General features: G+C 32.2%; 2 protein-coding genes across 2 annotated transcripts; both read right to left on the bottom strand.

Annotated features, from left to right (window-relative positions):
• Window positions 1-1,196: 1,196 nt before the first annotated feature.
• LOC147803377 (speckle-type POZ protein-like A) lies at window positions 1,197-6,004 on the bottom strand. The gene has a single exon (XM_087151028.1). The coding sequence runs from the start codon at window positions 5,801-5,803 to the stop codon at window positions 4,829-4,831; it is 975 nt and encodes a 324-aa protein (XP_087007154.1). The 5' UTR covers window positions 5,804-6,004; the 3' UTR covers window positions 1,197-4,828.
• An 8,414-nt stretch (window positions 6,005-14,418) lies between these two features.
• On the bottom strand, window positions 14,419-15,779 carry LOC122271570 (speckle-type POZ protein homolog). Its single transcript, XM_043053353.3, has one exon. The coding sequence runs from the start codon at window positions 15,570-15,572 to the stop codon at window positions 14,601-14,603; it is 972 nt and encodes a 323-aa protein (XP_042909287.2). The 5' UTR covers window positions 15,573-15,779; the 3' UTR covers window positions 14,419-14,600.
• Between the last annotated feature and the right edge of the window lie 10,508 nt (window positions 15,780-26,287).

Below are 26,287 nucleotides of genomic sequence, written 5' to 3'. Positions count from 1 at the left end.
GTGTTCTATGGACTTTTAAATTATGTAATTGTATATAAAATAAGTTTAAATGAATGAAAAATTCGTGCATTAAAACAAACTTAGCTACCACTAGAATAAATGTTAAGGAAAAGCGTAGTAAGTTGGCAGTTCTGCATACCTCTTATCCTAATGCCATTAGTCTCAGTCGCCATTCAGCCTAACTCATATAAAGAAGTTGGGTGCCCGCTGCCGCGGGCAGGCACTTCAACAAGAACCAGATCAAGTCAAGTCAAGAGAAATCTGTCAATAAATGCCATATCTCTCAATAAACTAAATTAAAAGCAAGTCCATTACAAGCAATTGTAACCGCAATTGAAATTATTCAAACATTGTTTAAAAACTGAATATTGGGTGATTCTACGGTTTTGTAGTGGTCCTTTTTAACTTCCAAACCAATAGTAATAAATATTTTGTTTTGACTTTATTCAATTAAGCATAAATCATTGTCTGTCTGTGTAGCTAATCTCAGACACGTATGCTAATATAAGTACAAAACAGTTTATTTTTATCCTTATAAGCTGTAATATTTAACTATTTCTCCTACCGACCTTCTTTCGCTCCCATTTGTTTCAATATAATAATTTACGCATTAAATAATATTTCACTTCTTAAGATAAGAGTTTCAGACCTGTAAATAGCTAAACATAAGAAATCATACTTTTTATACATCATTACTAATTCCTTTACCACTTCTGAATTACTACAGTCCTATGAACTTGGTAAATAGTGTCATTCGGTTCAGAGTGACACATTGAAAGAATTACCTCACTTGCGCAGGTTGTAGTTATGTTTGCCATATCACAAATTTTGAGATACCAAATCACATCTTTTAAAACATTTTCTACATTTCCCCATAATTATTTTCGTGTACTTGGGAACTGGCTCAACATTTATGCCTGAAATATCTTTACACTATATTTACATGTAGAAGAATAATAACTTTATAGCTTTTTGTGAAAAAAACCAATGTAAAAAAATAATTTAAGGTAGTCCCTTACCGCAGAGGGAATAACACTGAAAAAATAAGCAAACTAACAATAAACTAACGTGTTCGATTTTCTTTATTATTTTGCGTTTGTTCGTTAAATACGAACTAATTAAATATAATTTATTCTTAAGCAATGTGCAATTAAAAAACAACAGGAAGAGAAATCATGTGCTTTCAGCCAATTAAATTTAGTCAAACCAAAAATTTTATTCATATATAATAATTTCAATTAAAAAAATTCTCACAATACTATATTTTCATAATACGCTTCAAAGTTATGCACAAAATGTCTAATTTTTGAGAATACTTAACTTGAAAACTCAAATTTTTCAAAATTATTATTAGCAATTATAGAAATCTCTAAAAAAAAATAATTTTTTTAAGGCAGGAACACAGAAACAAAACTATGCACAAAATGTTTAATTTTTGAGAATACTTAACTTGAAAACTCAAATTTTTTAAAATTATTATTAGCAATTACAGGAATCTCTAAGAAAACATTACTTTTTTAAGCCAGGAACACACAAACGTATAAGTAATCCAATATTTTCATTGTTCAATTCCAAAAAGGAATCCATATTTATGATAGACATAAAATTGGCACTTACAAATTGCACGACTTTCTCTTGGAAAACACTATCATTGTGACGATTTGCTAAAAATAACAGGAAAGAGGCGTTGTTTACGTCAAGATAATTCAGCAATTCAGCTCTGCAATCTTCCAGAAGGGACATAACTTCGTATTTGTCAGCAGCGTAGTACAGTTGCGCAACTTCATCAAAATTACACTTTTCCATTTTTCCAGAGTACAAAAATGTCACCAGCCTCTTCATTGTTGATGGATTGATGTCCGAAACATCAACTATATTCTTAGCAGCTTCACTGGAATCATGTTCGAACATTTTCTGAAACACCGGAGAACGAGCTTGTAAAATAATCTTGTGTGCTTTGATGTTCTCCTCACCCGTGCTCAGTTCCACGTCTGTGTTGTAAGATTGATCCAGAATTTTCTTTAAATCTGAAGAAAGATTATTCATTCTAATCTCATGATCAGCGTATGACTCCTTTAAAAGATCAGTTTTTGATGACCTTGCAGTGCAATTGATTGTGATAGGATATACTGCATTCGATGGCAAATTCGATGGCAAATTCAAAATGACTGCAAATGATTGAACCGTACCTAAGAAATCTGTTGATTCCCGGGTGATACTCTTAATGTGGGAATTCTGCTTGTCATATATGGTGAGTACACAACTTCCATTTCTAAGAGGTTCCATATTATGAAAATAAAGAAATGAGCCACCATTATGAACACTTATTTCAAGAAAAGATGCTTTTTCTCCTCCAATATTAAAGTGAGGGCTTCGCAGAATGATGGTTTTTTTTAAATCTGACTCTTCGAGTTTCCATTCAAAAAATAAGAATCGGTCCGAATACACTATGAAAAGATTTTTATCTTGCACAACACGAACCATTGCTAAGCTGGAAATTATACAAGACTTGAGCTTTCTCAGCAGCAGTAATGATAAATTTCGTTTTAAACTATAAAGATTATCTTATCGTTTCGAATAATTTTCAGACGCGCAATTGAATAGTAGATATCATCCGATATCACGAGACGAAGACAAAACAATGCATCGAAATTTTTATTTTATAATTTATCTGTGGGCGTGACTTTTTATCACAGTTTGCTTGTTTAAGAAAAAACAAAGCATTTATATTTAGAATTAATAGTGATTTAATACATCAGAATTAAATTAAAAGCAAGAAAATAAATTAGTAACGAGAACTGCTTGACTATCACATTTTCCTTTTCATACCAATTTTTGCCCATCTGTTACTCAATCGTAGTTTACACCAATTTTTGTCAATGTGTTATTTTATCCTGATTTACAGTGATTTTCCCAATCTTTTACTCAATCTTAATTTACAGTATTTTTTGCCAATCTTCTAATTAATCTTAATTTACATTGATTTTGACAATAAAAATTATTGGCTGTATAACAGTTTTTCTTACGAGATGAAAAAGAAGAATTGATAAATCGGAATTGAACGGCACTTCAAAATCATGTAGATAAATACCGACACTAATAATAAAGAGAAAATAATTTCAATGCTATTTTTATTTATATTTTTTCATTTTTGCCCTTCTCGGTGGCTTTATCTTAAAAAACACGTATTTAGTAGTTCATTTCATCAAAATAAGGATTAATGGTACTTAGTATCATCTGGCATAATCCTGTTGCTCGAAGCATCTTCAGATATTTAAAACTTATAAGAATCAACCAATTTTCTCCTGTACTTATATTTCCAAGGGCCCAAAAATTCTTATTTCATTCATTATCTTAAGCAAGTAAATGGGATAACATTAATTGGAGCTGTCAACATAAGTGTGATATTGTGCTGTAGTTGAGCAACCTCTAAAAATATACATGTTTTTTTGTACAGTAGCTTCTACAAGTCATGATTTTTTTATCATTACAGTCTCTGACCGAATTATTAGACTTACTATAAGATTCTATGTAAAATATAGTTATAAGGTGATACTATACAGCTTTATTGTTTTTACGCGACTGAAACCGGTTTGCACTTGTTTACATTCTTGTATCGAGTGGTTTAATTCGACGATATATAATATAAATTTGACAATTGGATAAATGCGATGATATATTATTTAAATATAGAATAATTTTTACATCAGATATTATATTAGTATATTATAATGCGGGATTCGAACCCGGTTCACCTCATTGGACGACGCTGGCTGGTCGATACGAATCCACATCTTTCAGACTTTATTTAATTAAGCATAAATACATTGTTTGTCTGCTATCTCTGACGCATATGCTGGCATAAGTACAAAACAGTGCTTTTTTTATTCTTAAAAGCAGCAATAACTTTTAACTATTTTTCCTACCTACCTTCTTTCACTCCCTATAGTTTCAGTATAACAATTTAAGCATGAAATACTATCTCACTTGTTAGTATAAGTATTTCAGACGTGTAAATAGCTAAAAATAAAAAATCGTAGGTTTCATACATCATTGCTAATTACTTATCTACATCTGAATTATTCTATGAACTAGATTTTTGTGCCATTCTATTCAGCGTAATACATTGAAAGAATTAACTCACTTTACACAAGTAATGTTCACCAGATCACAAATTTTAAGATACTAAATCACATCTTTTAAAACAATTTTTCCACCTTTCCCTTAATTATTTTCATATTCAACTACTTGGGAACTGGCTCAACGTTCATGCGAGAAATTCCTTGGTACCAAATTTACATGTAAAAGAATAATAATTTAATTCCACTTTATGAAAAAACCAATGTAAAATAATAATTTCTGATAATGTCATTGGCGAGACGCACTATTTCGCACCTCCTTTCTGGAAGAATAACACATTAAAACTTTCAAAAAAATTATTAGCAAAGGAAAAAATAAACTAAGATTCGATTTTTTTTGTTTGTTATTTTGCGCCTTGCTCGTCCGATAAAACTAATTAAATATAATTTATTCATGTGCAGTGAGCATTAAACAAACAACAAGAAGAGAAATCATGTGCTTTCAGCTAATTATATTTTGTTAAACCAAACATTTTATTCAGATATAATAATTTTAATTAAAAAAATACTCACAATACTATATTTTTAATAATACGATTTAAAATTATGCACAAAATTTCTAAACTTTGAGAATCAAGCTCAAAATATGTTTAATATCAACTTTGAAACTCAACTTTAATATGAACTTTGAAAACTCAAAATATGTTTAATTATTATTACTTATTAGGAATCTCTGGAGAAAAAAAACATTACTTTTTTATGGCAGGAACACACAAACGCATTAGTAATCCTATATTTTCATTGTTCAATTCCAAAAAGGAATCCATATTTATGATAGACATAAAATTGGCACTTACAAATTGCACGACTTTCTCTTGGAAAACACTATCATTGTGACGATTTGCTAAAAATAACAGGAAAGAGGCGTTGTTTACGTCAAGATAATTCAGCAATTCAGCTCTGCAATCTTCCAGAAGGGACATAACTTCGTATTTGTCAGCAGCGTAGTACAGTTGCGCAACTTCATCAAAATTACACTTTTCCATTTTTCCAGAGTACAAAAATTTCACCAGCTTCTTCATTGTTGATGGATTGATGTCCGAAACATCAACTGTATTCTTAGCAGCTTCACTGGAATCATGTTCGAACATTTTCTGAAACACCGGAGAACGAGCTTGTAAAATAATCTTGTGTGCTTTGATGTTCTCCTCACCCGTGCTCAGTTCTACGTCTGTGTTGTAAGATTGATCCAGAATTTTCTTTAAATCCGAAGAAAGATTATTTATTCTAATCTCGCGATTAACAAGCGACTCCTTTAAGAGGTCAACACTCGATGACCGTATAGTGCAATTGATCGTGATAGGATATTCTGTATTCGATGGCAAATTCAAGATGCCTCCAAACAAATCGATTTGAACTTTACCTCTTAAGAAATCTGTTGATTCATTGATGATATTCTTAATGTAGGAATTCTGCTTGTCATATATGATGAGTACATAACTTCCATTTCCAAGAGGTTCCAGATTACAGAAATTAAAAACTACTGAGCCATCGAATCCAACCATCATTTCAAGAAAAGCTGCTTCTTTTCTTCCAATATTAAAGTCAGGGCTTCGCCGACTGCTGAATTTTTTTAAATCTGAGTCTTCGAGTTTCCATTCAAAAAATAAGAATAGGTTCGAATACACTATAAAAAGATTTCTATCTTGCACAACATGAACCATGACTAACAAGCTGGAAATTATACAAGACTCGAGCTTTCTCAGCAGCAGTAATGATTTCACTTCTTTTTAAATGATAAGAAATATCTTATCGTTTTCAATGATTTTTAGAAGCGCAATTGGATAGTAGATATCATCCATTATCTCGAGACGAAAACAAAACAACGTATTTCTTCATAAATTTATCTGTGAGGGGGATTTTTTACCATTGTTTATTTACGAAAAACAAAGCATTTATGTTTATAATGAATGCTGGTTTAATATGTTAGAATTAAATTCTAAGCAATAAGATAAAAATAAATTGGTAACAAAAACTGCTTGACCATCACTATTTCCTTTAAACACCAATTTTTGCCAATTTGTTACGTAATCATAATTTACACTGATTTTTGCCAATCTGTTACATAATCTTAATTTACACCAATCTTTGGGAATCTGTTATTTAATCTTGATTTACACCAATCTGTTACTTAATCCTAATTTACACAGATTTTTTCCAATCTGTTGCTTAATCTTAATTTACATTGATTTTGACAACCACTATATAAAAATTATTGGCTGAATACCCACTTTTCGTACGAGATTACCAGTAAGAATTAATAAATCAGAATTGAACAAAACATCAAAATCATGTAAATAGATACCGACACTAATAATAAGTGGAAATGATTCCAATGCTATTTTATTTATATTTTTTCATTTTTGCCCTTCTAGGTGGCTTTACGTGATTAAGAAAAACACGTATTTATTAGTTCATTTCATCAAAATAAGGATTAACGGTTCTTAGTATCATCTGGTTTAATGCTATTGCTCGAGGCTTCTTCTGATATTTAAAACTTGCGAAAATCAACCAATTTTCTCCTGTACTTATATTTCCAAGGGCCCAAAAATTCTTATTTCATTCATTATCTTAAGCAAGCAAATGGGATAACATTAATTGGAATTGTCAACATAAGTGTGATATTGTGCTGTAGTTGAGCAACCTCTAAAAATATACATGTTTTTTGTACAGTAGCTTCTACAATTCATGGTTCTTTTATCATTACAGTCTCTGGATAAATTATTAGACGTACTATGAGATTAGATTCTATGTAAAATATAGTTATAAGGTGATACTATACAGCTTTATTGTTTTCACACGACTGAAACCGGTTTGCACTAGTTTACATTCGTGTATTGATTGGTTGAATTTGAGAATATATAATATAAATTTGAAAATTGGAAAAATGCGATGATATATTATTTAAATATAGAATATTTATTACATCTGATATTATATTAGTATAAATAATTATATAGTATATTGTAATAATTAGACCAAATTATAAGACGCACTGTAGTTTCTCAAAAATTACATGTTTTGCACGTGTTTATATGTAATATTTTTATATTTAAACATACATGTAATGGGTTTTTATTCAGGAGATTTTTTATATACGGAAATATAAAAAATCTCCTGAATAAAAACATATATTTATCAAAAATAATTGCAAAATATTTGTAATTATTTTTGATAAATAGCATTACAATGTTAATCAGTTGATTGAAACAAGTGAAACCCGGTTTCAGTCTTGTAAAAACCATAAAGCTGTATAGTATCACCTGATAATTAAGATTTTGCATAGAATCTTACAGTGCGTCTAATAATTTGTCCAGAGATTGTAAATAGATTCTGAGTATCTGGTGCAAATCAAATGAGTTAACAATAGCGGAGGATGTCAACGTAAGCATGACATGAGCTAAATTTTAGGCACCTTGATAAGTTTTGCAAAAAAAAAATCCTTGAATTTTTTTAGAAAAATTCCTACGAAGTTGAATAGATATTTCGATATATCAACACAATGTTAAAAGAATCGCGAATACACTCAACGAACAAAAATTTACTGGTGTTAACTTTGACAAGATTTTCACCGTTGGCAGCCAGGTGGCTGAGCGGTTAACTTGCCAGACTGTGAAGTCAATTGTTGTGGGTTCAAATCCTGCTCAGGGCATGGAAATTTCTGTGTGTTGTTCTCTATTGCGTGATGTGGAGCAGCGATGCCTCAGGGGATAGAGCGTTCGCTGTCCAATAAGGTGACCTAGATCCGAATCCCGCCGTTGGCTGTTCGATACGAATCCGTATCCGGCTTACACCGACCACAGTGCTGACGCGAAGCATCCACAGTGGTAGACAAATCATGTGTTAGAGTCCTTTTACCGTCAGGTTAACCATGAGAGGCTCTCGAGGTCTTCTCCATGCAACGCAAATGCGGGTTAGTTCCATCAAAAAAAGTCCTTGAAGAACAAGTTTCTCCCAATACTTTATGTTCTGATTTGGGTTCGAAATTACAAGGCTACGGAGTTGGACATCAGTAGTCGTAAACCTGAAAATTGGGTGGGCTGTTCATTGACGCTTATAATATTGTTTGATGTGTGAATAAACTATGAAAATATTTTTGTCTTGTAAAACTCAAACCATTGTTAAGCTGCAATTTATACAAGACTTCATTAACGACAAATTTCGCTTTAAATGATAAGGATCATCTTATCGTTTTTAATCGTTTCCTGAAACACAATGAATACAATTTACAATCACATGTAGTGATGTACTAAAAACGAACGAATCGATATTTTAATTAATTATTTTTTGTGAATCAATTCATCAAGTTTGTTTATTTAAAAAAAGAATCGATCTTTTTTTTTTGGTCAATATTTGGTATTCTACACTGTATAAGCTTATTCAGAGTTAGTACTTATACTTACTAAACATCCGCATATGCATTTGCTACAGTATTTCGTTTATATAATTAAGGGTTGCTAAAATCCCGACGCAGTCGAATAGGCACATGTCCATTCTCACTCGATGATTATGTAAATGACAATTTGATTGGTAGAAAATATTTGTATGCAAAAAACTTGCCTATAATGTACTCATATGTATGAAATTTTTTGCAAGCGAAAAAATCGCTTCCAACGAGAATGGCCCCGATGTCAATGTTAGACGGTCTCGAGGGATGATTAATAAAACGGACTCACTTGAAGAATGAAGGGAATTGAAAATGTTATTAATGCAATACGTACTGCATTCTGATGAAGTGAAAAGTGTGCATTACTCTGTCTTTTTTTATTTTCATCTACGAAGTTATGTAACTCTACTGATAAACAGCAATTTGAAAATGGCGACAACAACTGAAAAGTTGTGTTCTACAGTTTCGATCTTTCCTTTCAAATAAAAAGAAATTAAAGCAGTGAAGCCCAGATTTTCAGTACTTTAGTATTAAAGAACGTATTTTTTCAAACATTAGGTTAACTTTCAATTTATAAATTTCAGTAAAAGTAAAGCAAAGCAGAGTCTTATATCGTTTATTCTATGCCAAGAAGCGAGAGCTATGGAAAATAAAACCGTTGCGCTGATTGGGTAATGAACTGAAGTATGTATTCAAACCTCTGAGTGGATGAAAATGAGTTGAAAGGCATGGGTGAAAGTCCTTATATAGCAAGACGGAAAAGAGAAAAGCCTGGTACGTAAAACATTTCATTCCAGCATTTTTTTCGAAAAAAAATGAAACTATCAAGATTTCTTTTATAATTCTGGCATATATATAAAACTGCTTCTTTTCCAAGATAAAGTAGATATTGTTGAAAAATTTAAAAAAAGAATAAGTAAACTCCTCCCCAAAACTAGCTATAACTGAAATGGTTTTACTACCAGCCTTTCCTCTTTTCCGTCTCGCTTTCACCCCTGTTGAAAGGGAGAAAAAGAATCGTGAGTTGAATAAACGATTCAATGAACTTTTTGCCTATCTCTTAGCATTAAACGAATCATTTCTTTCGAACTGTTTCCTATCCCTTAACATTGAAATCGGCTCTAAGAGTTGAATTGAACTTTTAAACGACTCATTTGAGTCACTTCGTATCTCTTAACATTGATATCGGCTCAAAGAGTTAGTTGATTTGGACTTCTAATTGATTCTTTTGAATCGTTTTTCTATACTGTAACATTACATTCGATTCAATGAACTGTTTAAACGATTCTTTGAGTTGGGTATTCGACTCATTTGAGCGGTTTTATATCTTTTAACATTAAAAGAACTGTTTTGTGAAACGAATCGATTCTTTTCAGTATAATCTTATTTTCTGAAATTAAAGATGGTAGCTACAGAAGGATGTGGGTTAATGCTGGGGGGAGGGATATTTTTAATTTTTTTTTTTGTTAGGAATATTTTTAGACAAATTTATTAAACATTCAATTCACATCCTTTCACTTTTTCAATTATAAACCAAGTGATTTTGTTAAACGAAAATGCTTCTTTTTTTCAGGGGATTTTCATGCAATTTTTAAAATCTCTTTTAGTATTTCAAGATATGATTGTTTTTCCTTACTGTAGTTAGTCATTTGAAAATAAAGCCACCCAAGTAGAGCATTCAACTTCTGTACCCTAGAGAACAAGGTCTAAAAGAGTGGTTCACAAATGGTGTTAAATGGAACCCTATTGCTCCGTTAAGAATTGCAGGGGTTCCGCTAGTTGGTACTTTTTGTAGCAACATTCGGCTGACCACTTAACTAGAACATTCAGCTTCTGCATCCTAGAGAACAAGGATCTAAAGAAGCTGTTCCCAAATGGTGTTTTGTGGAACCCTGTTCCGTTAAAAGTTACAAGGGTTCTACGAGTTAGTACTTTTTATAACCAGTGATGAGTTTCAAAACCTCAGATTGTATTTAGATACAATCTATAATTTAATACACATTTTGGTTGCCTTTATGAAATTAATTCTGAGAAATAGAAATGGCATTTTTTAAAATAAAATATAATATTTCTAATAACAATATAATGAATAAATTAAGAAAAGGACAGGCCTTCATAAAATATTGCATTAGTATTTCTCATCACACTTTTCCGATCAAAATAATTATCTTCTTTAACAGAGAAATATGTTTCCTTTATAACCATTTTCAACGTTTGTAGTAGGTCTTCTAAATAATCATTTCGAAGTAAATCATAAGTCGGCTTATTTTAATTTATTTATATTATTTTTTTCAAATTATTTATTTTTAACTTAAACACTAGAAACGAATTCTTAATTAGACTAAATATAGTACAAGAACTGGAAATTTAACTTTCGGATATTAATGATAAATCGATGAAAATTCTTCCTTCTTCTAGTTAAATATTTTAAAAAGTCTTTAATAGACTATAACGCTCACTATTACCTTAAAAAAAATTTACTCATAAAGTAGGGAGTTCCGCCGAAAAAAGGTTAATTATTTAGGGTTCCATAGCAGAAAAACATTGGGAGCCGCTGACCTAGATCAACTAATTCAAATACTAAAACAGTCTAAACTAATTTGTATGACCTCCTCTTATAAAGACTCTTCCATTATAACGACCATTAAAAAAAATCATCAAAGAATCGATTCATAAAACAGTTCATTTTAGTGTATTGATTCTAAAGAATCGATTCATTTAAATGAATCAATTGGCACATCACTAGTAAATAACTACAAAGTAAATTTTACAAATATTTGACTATTTTTGCTTGCTTTTTAAAAGGTATAGCATTACATAACTATTTGACTTGATACATAGTTCTGCAAAGTACCTGCCCGCGAAGCGGGCATCTCACTTCTTCGTCTAATAAGTTTTGCCCTTAGACGACTGTGACTATTGGCGACATAACTACCATAAAGGGCTGATTTTTATAAGCCTACGAATTATTTAGAAATAGTGGTGGATAAAAATCTACTAAATTGAATTTATTAAACCAATAATCACAATTGATAAACTACCACTTTAAAATGTTTATTTGCTGTCCGGAGCAAGTCTCTGCTTCAATACAGAGATGCCAATTTGCTCTGAACAGCAAATAAAAATTTTTAAAGTGGTACTTTATCAAATGTGACTCTTGGTTTAATAAATTCAATTTAGCAGATTTTTATCCACCACTATTTCTAAATAATTCGTAGGTTTATATAATTCACCACCTTAACCCTAATTAATCATACGTTCAATTTTATATAACAAGGATCTCATGAATCCACATCTCGTGATGAAAGGGTAAAAGGTCGTTCCTGCCACAGGTACAATGACCAACCAGACAGGACAAGGACCTTACTAATCATTGATAGTACCTCAGTTGGCCAAGGGCTCTCTCCTCTCAGTCTAAAAGTAGTTTTTTCATGCTATGCCCATACCTGTCAACTCTTAGTCCTAACGAGTATGATTTTCCTCACTGGTAGTAAAATAAAATTTAAATTACAATTTTAGGCAGAAATATATGCTGTATTTAGAAAAAGCTATTGCGGACAACCATGACTGGATCGTGTAATTTTGGCAAGGTACCTGCCCGCGCAAGCGGGCACTAGACCTCTGATCTGAATTTTGCCCTAGGGCGACTGGTACTAATGGCATTGGAAGGACAACCATGAGAGCGTTACATATTAATATATATGCTTAATTTTTAAAAAGATAGTGGTCGTAGCCGAAAAGTATTGCGAGCAGTTGACCTAGATCAACTAATTCAAATATTAAAACAGTCCAAACTAATTTGAACGACCTCCTCTTATAACGAGTCTTTCATTATAACGACCATTAAAAAAATATGAATCGATTCATAAAACCGTTCATTTTAGTGAATCTGACTGGTAAACCATGCTTTAACTTATTGTTTTTTATCTCTGTTTATTTAGATAAAGTAAGCATAAGAAGAGAATTAATATAGATTAGATATGCTAGAATTAAACTATAAGCAAATCAAGTCTGTTACGATAGCTCTTCCTATATTTTTTGCTGCCAATATTTTTTCTTATTTGGCTTCGATTGTGTGGGTGAGATGGCTTTATATCAAGCGTAAACTGAAACTTGAATTTTACCCACAATTCCAAGCGACTAGAGATCTTTACATGCAACTCAACCTTGAATGGTTTTAGTGCAGTTCTCAGTTTATTATCATGAAAAATATTCAAGTACAATGCGGGGGGAAAAAAACTAAGATTTTGGTGTTAGATTGCTGTAAAGCAAACTATAGGTTTAAAAAGATTCTAAATGACAGTTTATACACTTTTTATTTATTTGCAACTTGATCCGATGCTTCTCTTATTAGCCTGTTTGCTGAATAGTTCATTCAATTATTTACTCATTCACTAGTGATGCCCTTTCACTAACTCAACATATGTAAATTGACACACCTATAAGAGGAAAACATTACTCAAATTAATTGATGAAAGTCGGCTAATTAGTTGAAAATTCTATACTTATAATACTGATTGGCCTTTACAATCATTTGCCTATTTATTGATTCTTCCCCTAGTTAGTTTGCTTGCGTTATTCTCCAGTTTCATATCACTCATTCGTTTCATATTACTCATTCTTTTATTGCTCATTCAATAGTTTCCAATTTCAAATTAACCATTCATTCAATCTCTCAATTCCATTCGAAAGGAAATGCCATATATATGCCTGCCAACATCTACGCTTTTAGCAAGAGATTTTATAGAGTGGTAAACATTTAAAACCCAAAGCTTAAATATTTTTTGGTAATTTTGCCAATAGTTTTACTGCGAGAGAACTGGATCAAAGAGTCTGGTTCAATGGACTTTTGAACCATTTATATGTAGTTGTGTACAAAATAAGTATAAATGAATAAAAAATTTGAGCAATAAAACATAAACGTAGCTACCACTAGTATAAATGTTTACAAAAAGCGTAGAAAGTTGGCAGCTCAGCATACCTTTTAATAAATGCCATATCTCTCAATAAACTAAATCAAAAGCAAGCCTATTACAAGCAATCGTTATCGTAATGGAAAGTATTCAAACGTTGTTTAAAAACTGAATATTGGGTGATTCTACGGTTTTGAAATGCCCCTTTTCAACTTCGAAACTAAAAGTAATATCAATTCGAATTTGACTTTATTCAATTAAGCATAAATACATTGTTTATCTGCGCAGCTATCTAAGACGCATATGCTGGCATAAGTACAAAACAGTGTTTTTTCTTAATCCTTAAAAGCTGTAATAACTTGTAACTATTTCTCCTACCGACCTTCTTTTGCTCCCATTTGTTCCAGTATAACAATTTGATATGAAATAATATTTCACTTCTTAAGATAAGAGTTTCAGATGTGTGAATAGTTAGAAATAAGAAATCTTACTTTTTATACATGATTACTAATTCCTTTACAACTTCTGAATTACAGTCATATAAACTTGGTAAATTGTGTCATTCGTTTCTTTGAAAGAATTACCTCACTTGTGCAGATAGTTATGTTTGCCTGATCACAAATTTTCAGATACAGAATCAAATCATTTTAAACCATTTCCCCATAATTATTTTCGTATTCAAGTACTTGGGAACAGGCTCAACATTTATGCCTGAAATATCTTCTCACTAAATTTAAATGTAAAAGAATAATTTAATTCCACTTTGAGAAAATAATAATTTCTAATAATCTCTTTGATGAGAAGTACTATATCGCGTACTAAAAAAACAAATTTGGCAAGGAAAACTAAGATTCGATTTTTTTTTATTATTTTGCGTCTTGTTCGTCTGATACGAACTATTTAAATATAATATATTCGTGTGCAATGTGCAATAAAAAAAACAACAGGAAATTAAATCATGTGCTTACAGTCAATGAAATCTTGTTAAACTAAAATTTTTATTCAAATATAATAATTTCAATAAAAAAATACTCACAATACTATATTTTTAATAATACGATTTAAAATTATGCACAAAATTTCTAAATTTCGAGAATACCTAACTTGAAAAGTCAAATTTGTTTAACTATTATTAACAATTAGGAATCTCTGAAAAAAGCATTACTTTTTTACGGCAGAAACACACAAACGCATTAGTAATCCTATATTTTCATTGTTCAATTCCAAAAATGAATCCATATTAATGATAGACATAAAATTAGCACTTACAAACTTCACAACTTTCTCCTCGAAAACACTGTCATTATGACGATTCGCTAAAAGTAACAGGAAACAGGCGTTGTTTACGTCAAGATAATTCAGCAGTTCGGCTCTGCAATCTTCCAGAAGGGACATAACTTCGTATTTGTCAGAAGCGTAGTACAGTTGCACAACTTCATCAAAATTACACTTTTCCTTTCTTCCCGTGTACAAATATTTGACCAGTCTCTTCATTGTTGCTGGATTGATGTCCGAAACATCAACTGTATTCTTAGCAGATTCACTGGAATCATGATCGAACATTTTATGAAACACCGGAGAACGAGCTTGTAAAATAATCTTGTGGGCTTTAATGTTCTCGCCACCCGTGCTCAGCTCTATGTCTGTGTTGTAAGATTGTTGCAGAATTTTCATTAAATCCGAAGAAAGATTATTCATTCCAATCTCACGATCAACGTACGACACTTGTAAAAGATCAGTAGTCGATGACCTTGCAGTGCAATTGACCGTGATAGGATATTCTGTATTCGATGGCAAATTCACAAAGCCTCCAAACAAATTGATTCGAACTCTACTTCTTAAGAAACCTTTTGATTCCTTGATGATACTCCTAATGCAGGAATTATGCTTGTCATATATTATGAATACACAACTTCCATTTAAAAGAGGTTCAAGATTACAGAAATTACAAGATATTGTCAAGCTATGAACTCTTATTTCAAGAAAAGATGATCCTTCTCCTCCAATATGAAAGTCAGGACATCGCAGAGTGTTAATATTTTTAAAGTCTGACTCTTCGAGTATCCATTCAAAAAATAAGAATCGGTCCGAATACACTATGATAAGATTTTTATCTTGCACTACACGAACCATTGCTAAGCTGGAAATTATACAAGACTTGAGCTTTCTCAGCAGCAGTAATGATTTTATTTATTTTTAAAAGATAAGGATTATCGTTTCCTGTCGTGTATTTAGACGTTCGAGGCTATGTTTACGAAACATCACATCACACATGCGCAAATCGAATCTTGACTTTCCCTCTCTTAAGTTTCAGTTTAGATTCCTAACCTGCTAGTCTTGCGTTCAGACGAATCTTATGTATTCTAAATTTTAAATGCTGTAAATTGTTAATAAATTATTTCCCAAACCCCCACGCTATGGAACAGCACACTGGCGACGAGTAGGTGAATTATTTTACATAAATGCAAAATAGCATCACTTGAGAAAGTTTCCTTTCAAAACGAAGCTAATTTGGTTTAGGGTTTCAAGTACTAGAATTTCAGAAGCGCAATTGGACAGTAGATATCATCCACTATCTCGAGACGAAAACAAAACAACGTATTAAATTTCTTCTTAATAAATTTATCTGTGAGCAGAACTTTTTACCGCTGTTTGTTTATTTAAGAAAAAAAACAAAGCATTTATGTTTATAATTAATGTTAGTTTAATATTAGAATTAAATTCGTAGCAAGGAAATAAAAATAAATCGGTAACGAAAACTATTTGACAATCACTATTTTCTTTAAACACCAATTTTCGCCAATCTTAATTTACACCATTTCTTGCTAATCTGCTAATTAATCTTAATTTACATTGATTTTGACAACCACTATATAAAAATTATTTGCTGAATATCCGTTTTTCATTTAAGATTAAAAATAATAATTAATAAATCACAATTGAGAAACACATCAAAATCATGTAGATCAATGCAGACACTAATAGTAAAGCGAAAATAATTTCAAAGTTATTTTTATTTAGATTTTCTTATTTTTTCCCTTCCTGGTGACTTTACGTTATTAGATTAAGAAAAACACGTATATAGTAGTTCATTTCATCAAAATAAGGATTAACGTTACTTAGTATCATCTGGCATAATACTGTTTGCCCGAGTCATCTTCTCATATTTAAAACTTACGAAAACCAACCAATTTTCTCCTGTACTTATATTTCCAAGGGCCGAAAAAATGTCATAATTTTTTCAGTATCTAAAGCAAGTAAATGGATTGACAATAATTGGAACTGTCAACATAATTGTGATATTGTGCTGTAATTGAGCAACCTCTAAAAATACAATGCTCTTTATCAAACAATAGCGAAAAAGAATGTCGGAGAAGAAGTTGAATAGATATTTTCATATATCAACTCAATGTTAAAAGAATCGTGAATACACTCAATAAACAAAAATTATTGGTGTAAACTATGACCGATCAGATGGCTGAGCGGTTAACGCGTCTGACTGTGAAGTCAATAGTTGTGGGTTCAAATCCCGCTCAGGGCATGAAAGTATCTCTCTGTGTCTTGTTCTCTATTGCGTGATGTGGAGCCGTGACGACTCAGAGGATAGGGAGTTCGACGTCCAATGAGGTAAACCGAGTTCGAATCCCACTTTTGCGGGTCGATACGAATCCGCATCTGGCTTGCACCAACCTCAGTGCTGACGCGAAACATCCACAGTGGTTGACGGATCATGGGTTAGAATCCCCTTGCCGTCAGGCTAACCTTGGGAGGTTCTCGTGGTCATCTTCTCCATGTAACGCAAATGCGGGTTAGTTCCATTAAAAAGTCCGCCATGAAGGCAAATTTCTCCCAATACTTGATTCAGGAGTTCCCTTGTCTTCGGGATTGGGTTCAAAATTACAAGGCTACGGAGTTGGACATCAGTAGTCGTAAACCCGAAAAATTAGGTCGGCTCTTCAAAGACGGTTATAATATTGTATGATGTGTGAATGTGGCCCACCCTATAAACGGGTATCTGTGGCAGTGTGGCGTGGGTAATGTTGCTAGCCTCCGTGACTTAGGTTCACAAGTGCCCACTGGGTGACGTTAAATGAGCAACACTTCCGGCATCTTTCGAGGTTGAAGTACGAAAAGTTCAGTGCCTGCCGTAAAAGCAGTAATTTCGATACCGCTGGAAGTCAACAAGCAGTAATTTCGATACCGCTGGAAGTCAATAAGCAGCAATTTCGGTACCGGTGGAAATCAACGAGCAGCAATTTCGGTACCGGGAAGTCAACAAGCAGCAATTTCGATACCGGTGGAATTCAACAAGCAGCAATTTCGATACCGGTGGAAGTCAACAAGCAGTAATTTCGATACCGGTGGAAGTCAACAAGCTGCAATTTCGGTACCGCTGGAAGTCAACAAGCAGTAATTTCGATACCGGTGGAAGTCAATAAGCAGCAATTTCGGTACCGGTGGAAATCAACGAGCAGCAATTTCGGTACCGGGAAGTCAACAAGCAGCAATTTCGATACCACTGGAAGTCAACAAGCTGCAATTTCGGTACCGCTGGAAGTCAACAAGCAGTAATTTCGATACCGCTGGAAGTCAATAAGCAGCAATTTCGGTACCGGTGGAAATCAACGAGCAGCAATTTCGGTACCGGGAAGTCAACAAGCAGCAATTTCGATACCACTGGAAGTCAACAAGCTGCAATTTCGGTACCGCTGGAAGTCAACAAGCAGTAATTTCGATACCGGTGGAAGTCAATAAGCAGCAATTTCGGTACCGGTGGAAATCAACGAGCAGCAATTTCGGTACCGGGAAGTCAACAAGCAGCAATTTCGATACCGGTGGAAGTCAACAAGCAGCAATTTCGGTCATTCACAGTAACATAGATATGTCAACACTAGGGTTTCCAAATTATTACTCCAGCAGGCAAAAACCTTGAACTATACATTTTTAATAAAAAAAGAGCGTATTTGTTTTGGTATTTTACTAATTCAATCAGACCAAATTACAAAATCATGAATAAATTAAATTTTAAATATTTATATACATGAAGCAGTAAACCAGAGTTAGGAGCATTTATTATATCAGATAAAGTAGGATATTATGACTTACAGTCCAGAAATCACTAATTTTGAAAAAAAAAGTATAAATCAAACCAACTCTAGTAGCATTGGAATAAATTTTAAACGCAAAATAAAAAAATTAGGAAACGAAAAGAGTTTTATTATATTTTATAACTGTCATTGGACAGCCGTCCCAATTTTGGGTTAGCGACTACTAATGTTCAACTCCGTAGCCTTGTAATTCTGAACCAATGCAGAAGACAAGTAAACTCCTGGATCAGTAATGATTTGATATGGGAACTCGGAGGATATTGTGACTCGACCATTTACTACGTGGGGAGTCTTCGGCCGGAGGGGATCGAACCCGCGACCTCCTGGATATGTGCACAGTAACCTACCAACCAGGCTATACCGGTTTTATTTTAGTTTAGCATTTAACAATTTGAACTGTTCTTTTAATTCAAATCTTACTGAGAGTAATATAAATCAGATCTTTGTTATCGCCATAATAAATTCGCTTTGGGAAGGAAGTGAACTGTGATCTTTCGTCAATAACAAAACCCATTTCTTTGTTACTGTTGCTAGGGCAGCTTAAAGAGCTGTTCTACTATGTTCTGTGAGGAGCATGCACTTTAATAGTTAAATGTATAAGTAATTATTAAAACTCTAACCACGTTTTAGTATTTATGTGACACAGTTTGGTACTGATGTATATTGCATCTCCAAAACTCAATCAATAAAGCAATTTTGTATTGTAACATGAATAACAAAAATTTGTATCGATGCTCTGTATTAAATAATGCCGAAGAAGAACTCAGAGACGGATAATTAGATTTTGCATAGAATTAGTGCGTGTAATAATTTCGCCAGAGACTGTATATGTTGGAAATGTAACACTTTCATGCTAAGCTGGAAAGTTGATTTTAAGGGAAAAGGAATTAAATTAATTTACTGGGATTCACATTTAATGATGTAAACATAACCTTAAATATGCCAATCAATTGGTGCAACAAATTTCAAGCTACTAAACAAGGCAGAAAAAAAACATACTTTTTTTGTTGAGGGATTTAGATTCTCAACTCTTTAAATATGGAGCATAGTCGCAATCAGTAAAATGTGGTCGAAATAGATTTGGCAGCAGAGCTGTTGAAACTTGGCCCCCTAATTGTTAATTTCCTTTTCTTTGCATAATCCGTCATACCTCTGTAACTAATGAAACAAATTAAATAGTTAAATTTGTTTATTCATAGATAAATCCAAGTTAAAAATATGTTTCGATATTTCATTTAACAATGATAGAAAAAGGTTTTAATGGTAAGGTACATAAATTTTCACACTAATTTAATCTACTTATTTTAGCCCTTTCTAAGGCCGTGGTAAGTATATTTACCACCAATGTAACGTTGGTATGCCATTTGTAATTGACTTCAGCTCTGGTGAAGTAATGTTGAATAAAATTGGTTGCAATATGCCTGTTTTTAGGGAATGTCAAATAAGTAATAATATGTAATTCCTTTTTCAGTTTGGAGTAATTATAAAATTAATTTTACAAATGAAAAGAAATGAAAGTCATAAAGTTTCTAACTTTTTTATAACGCCTGTTGGGTAGTAGTAAACATACTTGCCATAAAAAATGTTTTTAAAATTCAAATTAAATTTTATCAACTAATATAAATGAATTTTTTCATCTGAATTCAAAAAGTATTTTAATGCAACCTTACTAGAAATAAATGACCCATTAAAGGGTAAAATAAAATCGAAAATTTGAAAAGAATCTATACAGTAGTTCTTGAGAAAAAAGAAATTTATTTGAGAAGGCGAAATCCGTTAAAAGTGAAAACATTGAAAATAAAATTATGGAGTCCTCACTTTCCTGCCTCAACCAATTTAGGACCATATTTTGCAGATTGCAAGCCACCTCACGAGGCATTTTTTGAAGGTCCGAAAATTCAAATTCTGCCAAAAGTATGTTATTTAGAGAAAATGCATTTTAATATCAGATACCTTTAACTAAATATTATTGACACCAATTCATTTTATTTAACAAAATTAAACATTTTTCATCAATTGAATAATCCACAAAAGTGAAAAAGTATCACTCTAAATAACTTCTGCACTTTCAAGCAAATAATTAATATATCGCACACATTAACACAGTGTTTGATATCATTTTAAATTTACTTTAATAAAATTACTTAAAGAGAGAAAAAATTTTGGGCATAAATTTTGAAATTAATTTGTGTTATGATTTGAGGAGATCCTCTCGTTACATTGGCATCTATGATTCGCTTTATTAAGAGCAAACGAAACTGAATCTTTGTAAATTAGCATATAAAATAATATTTCACACACACTAACACAGTGTTTGATATCATTTCAAATCTTTTTTAATAAAATTACTTAAGGAGAAAAAAATTTAAAGCATAAATTTTGATATGAATTTTTATAATGATTCACTCGATGAAAAGCAATTGAAACATAGACTTTCAAAATAAGTTCAAATTGAAAAGGCAGTGGTTTTCTTTTATTTATTATTTACAGCTTTCGAATTATCAAAGGGAAAAAACTTTTCTCACCAGGAGCTTACAAAATTCATATGCAAATGAATGCCTTCGATGATTATTTCCAAAATTAACTCCATATTTACGATACACACAAAACTAGCATTTACAAATTGCTCAACCTTCGCTTAGAAATATATTTTTAGCAGAGATACAAAATAATATGCAATATATACCATCATTTTATATGTCTGAAGAGAACCACAAAACACAAACCCCTCACAAATCTAATGAAAGTTAATTCTCTGTCAAATTGGCTGAAAATTTAATACATATGTATTGTATATTCGAAACATTTTGCGAAAAAGTTCTCATTGACACTAAGTCCAAAAAAGGATAGAGTTTGAGATACGGAGCCTCAAACATGATAGATATAGGCCACGGTCACTGTGGTAAAAGGTGCTTGAGCACAGTAGTGGACATTGGCTACTTGCGTATACATTGCCAATGTCACATGCTCTTTAAGGATATTTACGATATAATAATAACAGCAAGTATTCACGAACAAAGTTAACAGAATGTATTTATGACGCAGCGAAACGACCTCCCTAACAAATTATTAATATTCAAATAATTGATGACTTAGTTACGCTTATGCGTAACTATATGCGTTTGTTTACATCCAAGTAGCATTTTGTTTAAACAGTCAGCCCTTATAAAGACTATAACATGTACAAATTCCGATTCGAAAACCTCCACGTGATGCACATTAGCCAATGCTAATGTCGTGACGATATCGGAAATTACGTTTTATGTTTGAAGCATCGTATCTGGGAAGCTATCAATTTTTTAACTTAGTGTCTATGAGAACTTATAGTCAGAATGTATTGAACTACCAGCCAATTTGGAAAAAATCTAATTTCCATCGTGTGTTTTACGACATACATTAAAAAAAAACACTTGTAAACTGTATAACTTTCTCATTTCTTGCCTCTTCCTTATTGTCAGTACATTATAGTAAACAAATTAGCAGTCGTAGACAAACGTCTAAATAAAAACGCTCATTTTCCCCTTCCACAAATGACTCCACTTTAAAGAAAGACAAAAATGTAGCACTTACAAGCTGCACATATTGGATCCCCAGTGGCTTAAAAGATAGAGCGCTCACCTTCTAATTAGGTGAACCAGGCTCAAATTCCAGCGATAGCTTGCTGATACGAATTCTGCTCCTGGATCGCACCGAACACAGTGATGATATAAAATATCCTCAGTGGTAGACGGATCATGAGTTGCAAACCCTTTGCTGTCGAACAGACCGTGGAAGGTTTCCCTCTGCATGTAACAGAAAGTTAGTTAGTGCCATCAAGAAATCATCCACAAAGGTTAGGTTTATCGCAATGCTTTATCCATGAGTTCCTTTGTCTTCAGGGAGGGGTTAAAAGTTACAAGGCTATGAAGCTAAAGGTTGGTAGTCGTAAACTCGGAATTGAGTCATCTGCTGTCGGAAAATATAATATATCTGTACAGATTTCATCTTTGAAATTCTCATAACATTTTGAAAATGAAGAAATATCTCTACTTTCTCTTAGCAATAGCACACATACGTACAAGTAATCCTATATCTCCGTTATTCATTTTCAAAACTGGCTCCGCATTTAAGACAGCCTCAAAATTAGCACTTAAAAATTGCACAACTTTCTCCTTGAAATCCTCGTCGCTATGTCGGTTCACTAAAGTGAATAGGGAACCAGCGTTTTTTATGTCAAGATTGTTCATCAGTTCCACCTTGCAAGCTTCTAAGAGGGACAAAACTTCGTATTTGTCAGCAGCGTAGTACAGCTCCATAGCTTCATCAAAATTGCACTTTTCCATCCTACCTGTATACAAAAATGTTACTAGTCTCTTCATTGTTGATAAACTAATGTCCGAAATATCAACTGAATTATTAGCAGCTTCGATTGAATCGTGGTTGAACATTCTGCGGAATACCGGGGAACGAGCTTGCAGCATGAATTTGTGGGCTTTAATGTCATCCCCTTCCGTGCTGAGTACTACGTCGGTGTTTAGACCTTCTTCAAGAACCTTTTTCATGTCCGATGAAAGCTCTTTTACACTTATCTCGTCAACAGCATTGTACAATTCCTCGGAAAGGGAAGCATTTGATGACCTTATGGTACAAGATACTGTAATCGGGTATGCTGTGTCAGGTGTTAAATTCAAATGTCCCAGCAAATCGAATCTTTCCATTTTCAGATCATCTAATGATTTAATTAAATTATAAATACATACATTATTCTTATCAAATATTGTGAGAACTTGACGTCCATAAGCTGCTGGTTCTGGGTTATTCAGATACAAATATTCATGTATATCAACTTCAAACTCGAGAAAAGACGTTTTTTCACCACCGAGATTAAATTCACCGCTTCGAAGTGAAGTACCACTTTCAAAGTTCGTTTCTTCAAGCTTCCATTCAAAATGCAAGAAACGTTTGGAATAAACTACGAGGAGGTTTTCGTTTTGTAAAATACGAGCCATGTTGACGATGAAAAGAACATATGACTGAAACAATTTCAACTGGAATAATACATCTTATTTTTGAGTGATAATTATTATCTAATCTTTTCACGTGTAATAATAAACAATGTGAGATAAAAAGCCATCTTATTGATAAGACTGCACAGGAAACAGTAGCATTCCCAATAATAAACTATACAACCTTTAAACATTTCAGTATCATTGACAAATGTGTGATGCATAAAATAAAAAGAGATATCAGTATAAATCACTTTGGTTTAAATGAACGGATTTCCAGGAACTGATTGTCATTCTTTATGGTTTAAAAAAAGTGACCTTAACTATGTTAATTAATTGGTGGAATCTATTGAGTTGCGAAATCAGACACAAAAACGTATTTTCTATGAATGAAAATGAATTTTATCTACATACATATTTTTTTATTTTACTTATTTATATTGTTAACCATCTGAATATTGGTGGTGGCTGCAGTATCGGAAAATATGGTCCCAGAAGTTTGGTCAGGAGAATACTCGAACGTTTCAATCCCACGATGTTAATTTAATTTTTTTGCAGAAGTGGCCAAAATCTCAATATTAAAACTTGTTTATCACTAGGTAATCCCGGGTAAAAATTTATGTTTTGCAATTATTTATTATTAAAAGTTTGAATTTTAAAATATACTAATTTTTTCCACACATTTAATTTACGTGTAATTACGTCATTTCACATGACATAGTGAAGCAAAATTTTTGTTTAATATTTTCGCATTAATACTTGTTATAAGCCCTTATAAAAGAATCATTTAATAAAAAGAAAAGAAAAAATTATTTGGTCTAATCGAATATTTAAAAGATTCAACTGAGTATTTGATGCAACCTTCATAGTAACACTGGGAAATAATCAATGTTTGTGTACTACTAATCAATTGGTATTTAATACTTGTACTGGTAGTTACGCTACATTACAACCCTTCCAAGACTTTATCTGTGATAGAATTCGATGAACTAATACCACTAGTTGATTTTTTCTCTCCAATGCCCATCTGTGTTAACATCCGTCAATTCAGGCATATACAGCGCGATTTTTGTTGGCCTCTCTTTCAGGGGCACCATATTAGGTGGGCCAACGTCGCTCCCACAGTGAGGGCAGATAGTACAGCGAAGGAAAGAACATCCATGCCTCGTCCGGGATTCGAACCCAGAACCTTTCTGATGCAAGGGCAGTTCCCTGTCCCCTACGTAGGCTGGTCGACATACCACTAGTTGATTATTGCTATTATTTTCTCGTTCCTTTATTTATTGGCCGGGAGAATTATATCTATTTCCTCGAATTTTCGAGCACTATTTTGTGAGCAGATCAGCTGTTAAATGTGGACCATCCATCGATATGGTCCAGGTCAACATTAAGGGGAAGTAATAGATTATGTTAATCATAATAAGCATTATATATTTAAAGGTACATTAAATTAGCCATAAAATGGCGTGTTTTATATAATAAATAGTTAATATTTAATTTTTATAGTGGTAGTTACGCCACTGACAAAATACAAAAAACTATGTTCTTCAATTAAACTTGTTTTTTTCTCAGCAAACTACTCTTCTCACACTTCTTTAAATATTTAAACAAAAATTCGAAATTAAATTTTTTATATTTAACTGTAAAATCTACAATTTTTTTTTCTTCTGAAAACTAAATCAATTTTATTGCAATCATGAAAAATTGAATACTACATAATTAAAATATACAAAAGTAGTTTCAATATTCGATAATAACTTATAAACATAATTTTTAAATTCTATCTAACAGTTTGTTTAAGACTATCTAACTACTTTTTCAAGTTAAATAAATAACTTTATTCCCTAAAGCCTGATAATTTTTCATAAATGAAATAAATTGATTTATACTATAGTTTAAATTACTATAATCTCAGATATCCAAAAGATGCAGATTTTATATCATGTCAAAAGTTATGTACTTGTCATGAAAATTTGATTATTAAAAACATAATTATTCCAAATGAATTAAAAAATATATCCTCAATGTGTTTTTAAGATCCTCAAAGAATTTTTACCATCCTCAATGTGTTTTTAAGATCCTCAAAGAATTTTTACCATCCTCAATGTGTTTTTAAGATCCTCAAAGGATTTTTACCATCCTCAATGTGTTTTTAAGATTTTTTTACAATCCTCAATGTGTTTTTAAGATTTTTTTACAATCCTCAATGTGTTTTTAAGGTCAGATACTTCATCGCTTTCGTTCCTAATTAAGAGAGCATTAGTAAGATCTCAAAACAAATTTAATGTACTTCATTTATATGTCAAGTTAACTTACCTAAATTCGATAACAATTAAAGATAAATTATCAAGTTAGTTTATCTACAATTGTTAGAAAGATTTTGTTTAAATGACAATAATTTACAATAATTATAATCACTTTGGCAAATCCTGATGGTCCTTTTAGAAAAGAAAATTAAGAATTTAAAGATAGGTAGAAATTAAAAATTTAAAAATTCGGCTTCAACTAGATGGCAAAATGCGCAAAAGAAATCAACATTTAAGATCCCCAAAATTTCAATTGTTGTCCTGTCTTAAATGTTGGGACCATATTTTAAATTGCTATCACTCTTAACATTAAGTGATCACAAATTCAAATCCTTCGGAGAAAAAAAAACACCTTTATTCAGAGTACTTTTTTGGGTGTGATTTCGCAACTTAAAATATCGCTAGCATACTTGAGTATAGGTTCTCGAACTATCATGATTGACTCTCAA

Source organism: Parasteatoda tepidariorum, chromosome 9 (assembly GCF_982258835.1).
Source record: "Parasteatoda tepidariorum strain Cologne lab strain chromosome 9, Ptep-v5.0, whole genome shotgun sequence".
In the NCBI taxonomy this organism is placed as follows: domain Eukaryota; kingdom Metazoa; phylum Arthropoda; class Arachnida; order Araneae; family Theridiidae; genus Parasteatoda; species Parasteatoda tepidariorum.
Note: the sequence above shows the minus strand (reverse complement) of the source record. Positions and strands in the feature narration are given on the sequence as shown.

What these genes read in the sequence shown, in the direction of transcription:
- LOC147803377 (XM_087151028.1), bottom strand. Translation starts at nt 5,803, where the DNA reads ATGGTTCATGTTGTGCAAGATAGAAATCTTTTTATAGTGTATTCGAAC.
- LOC122271570 (XM_043053353.3), bottom strand. Translation starts at nt 15,572, where the DNA reads ATGGTTCGTGTAGTGCAAGATAAAAATCTTATCATAGTGTATTCGGAC.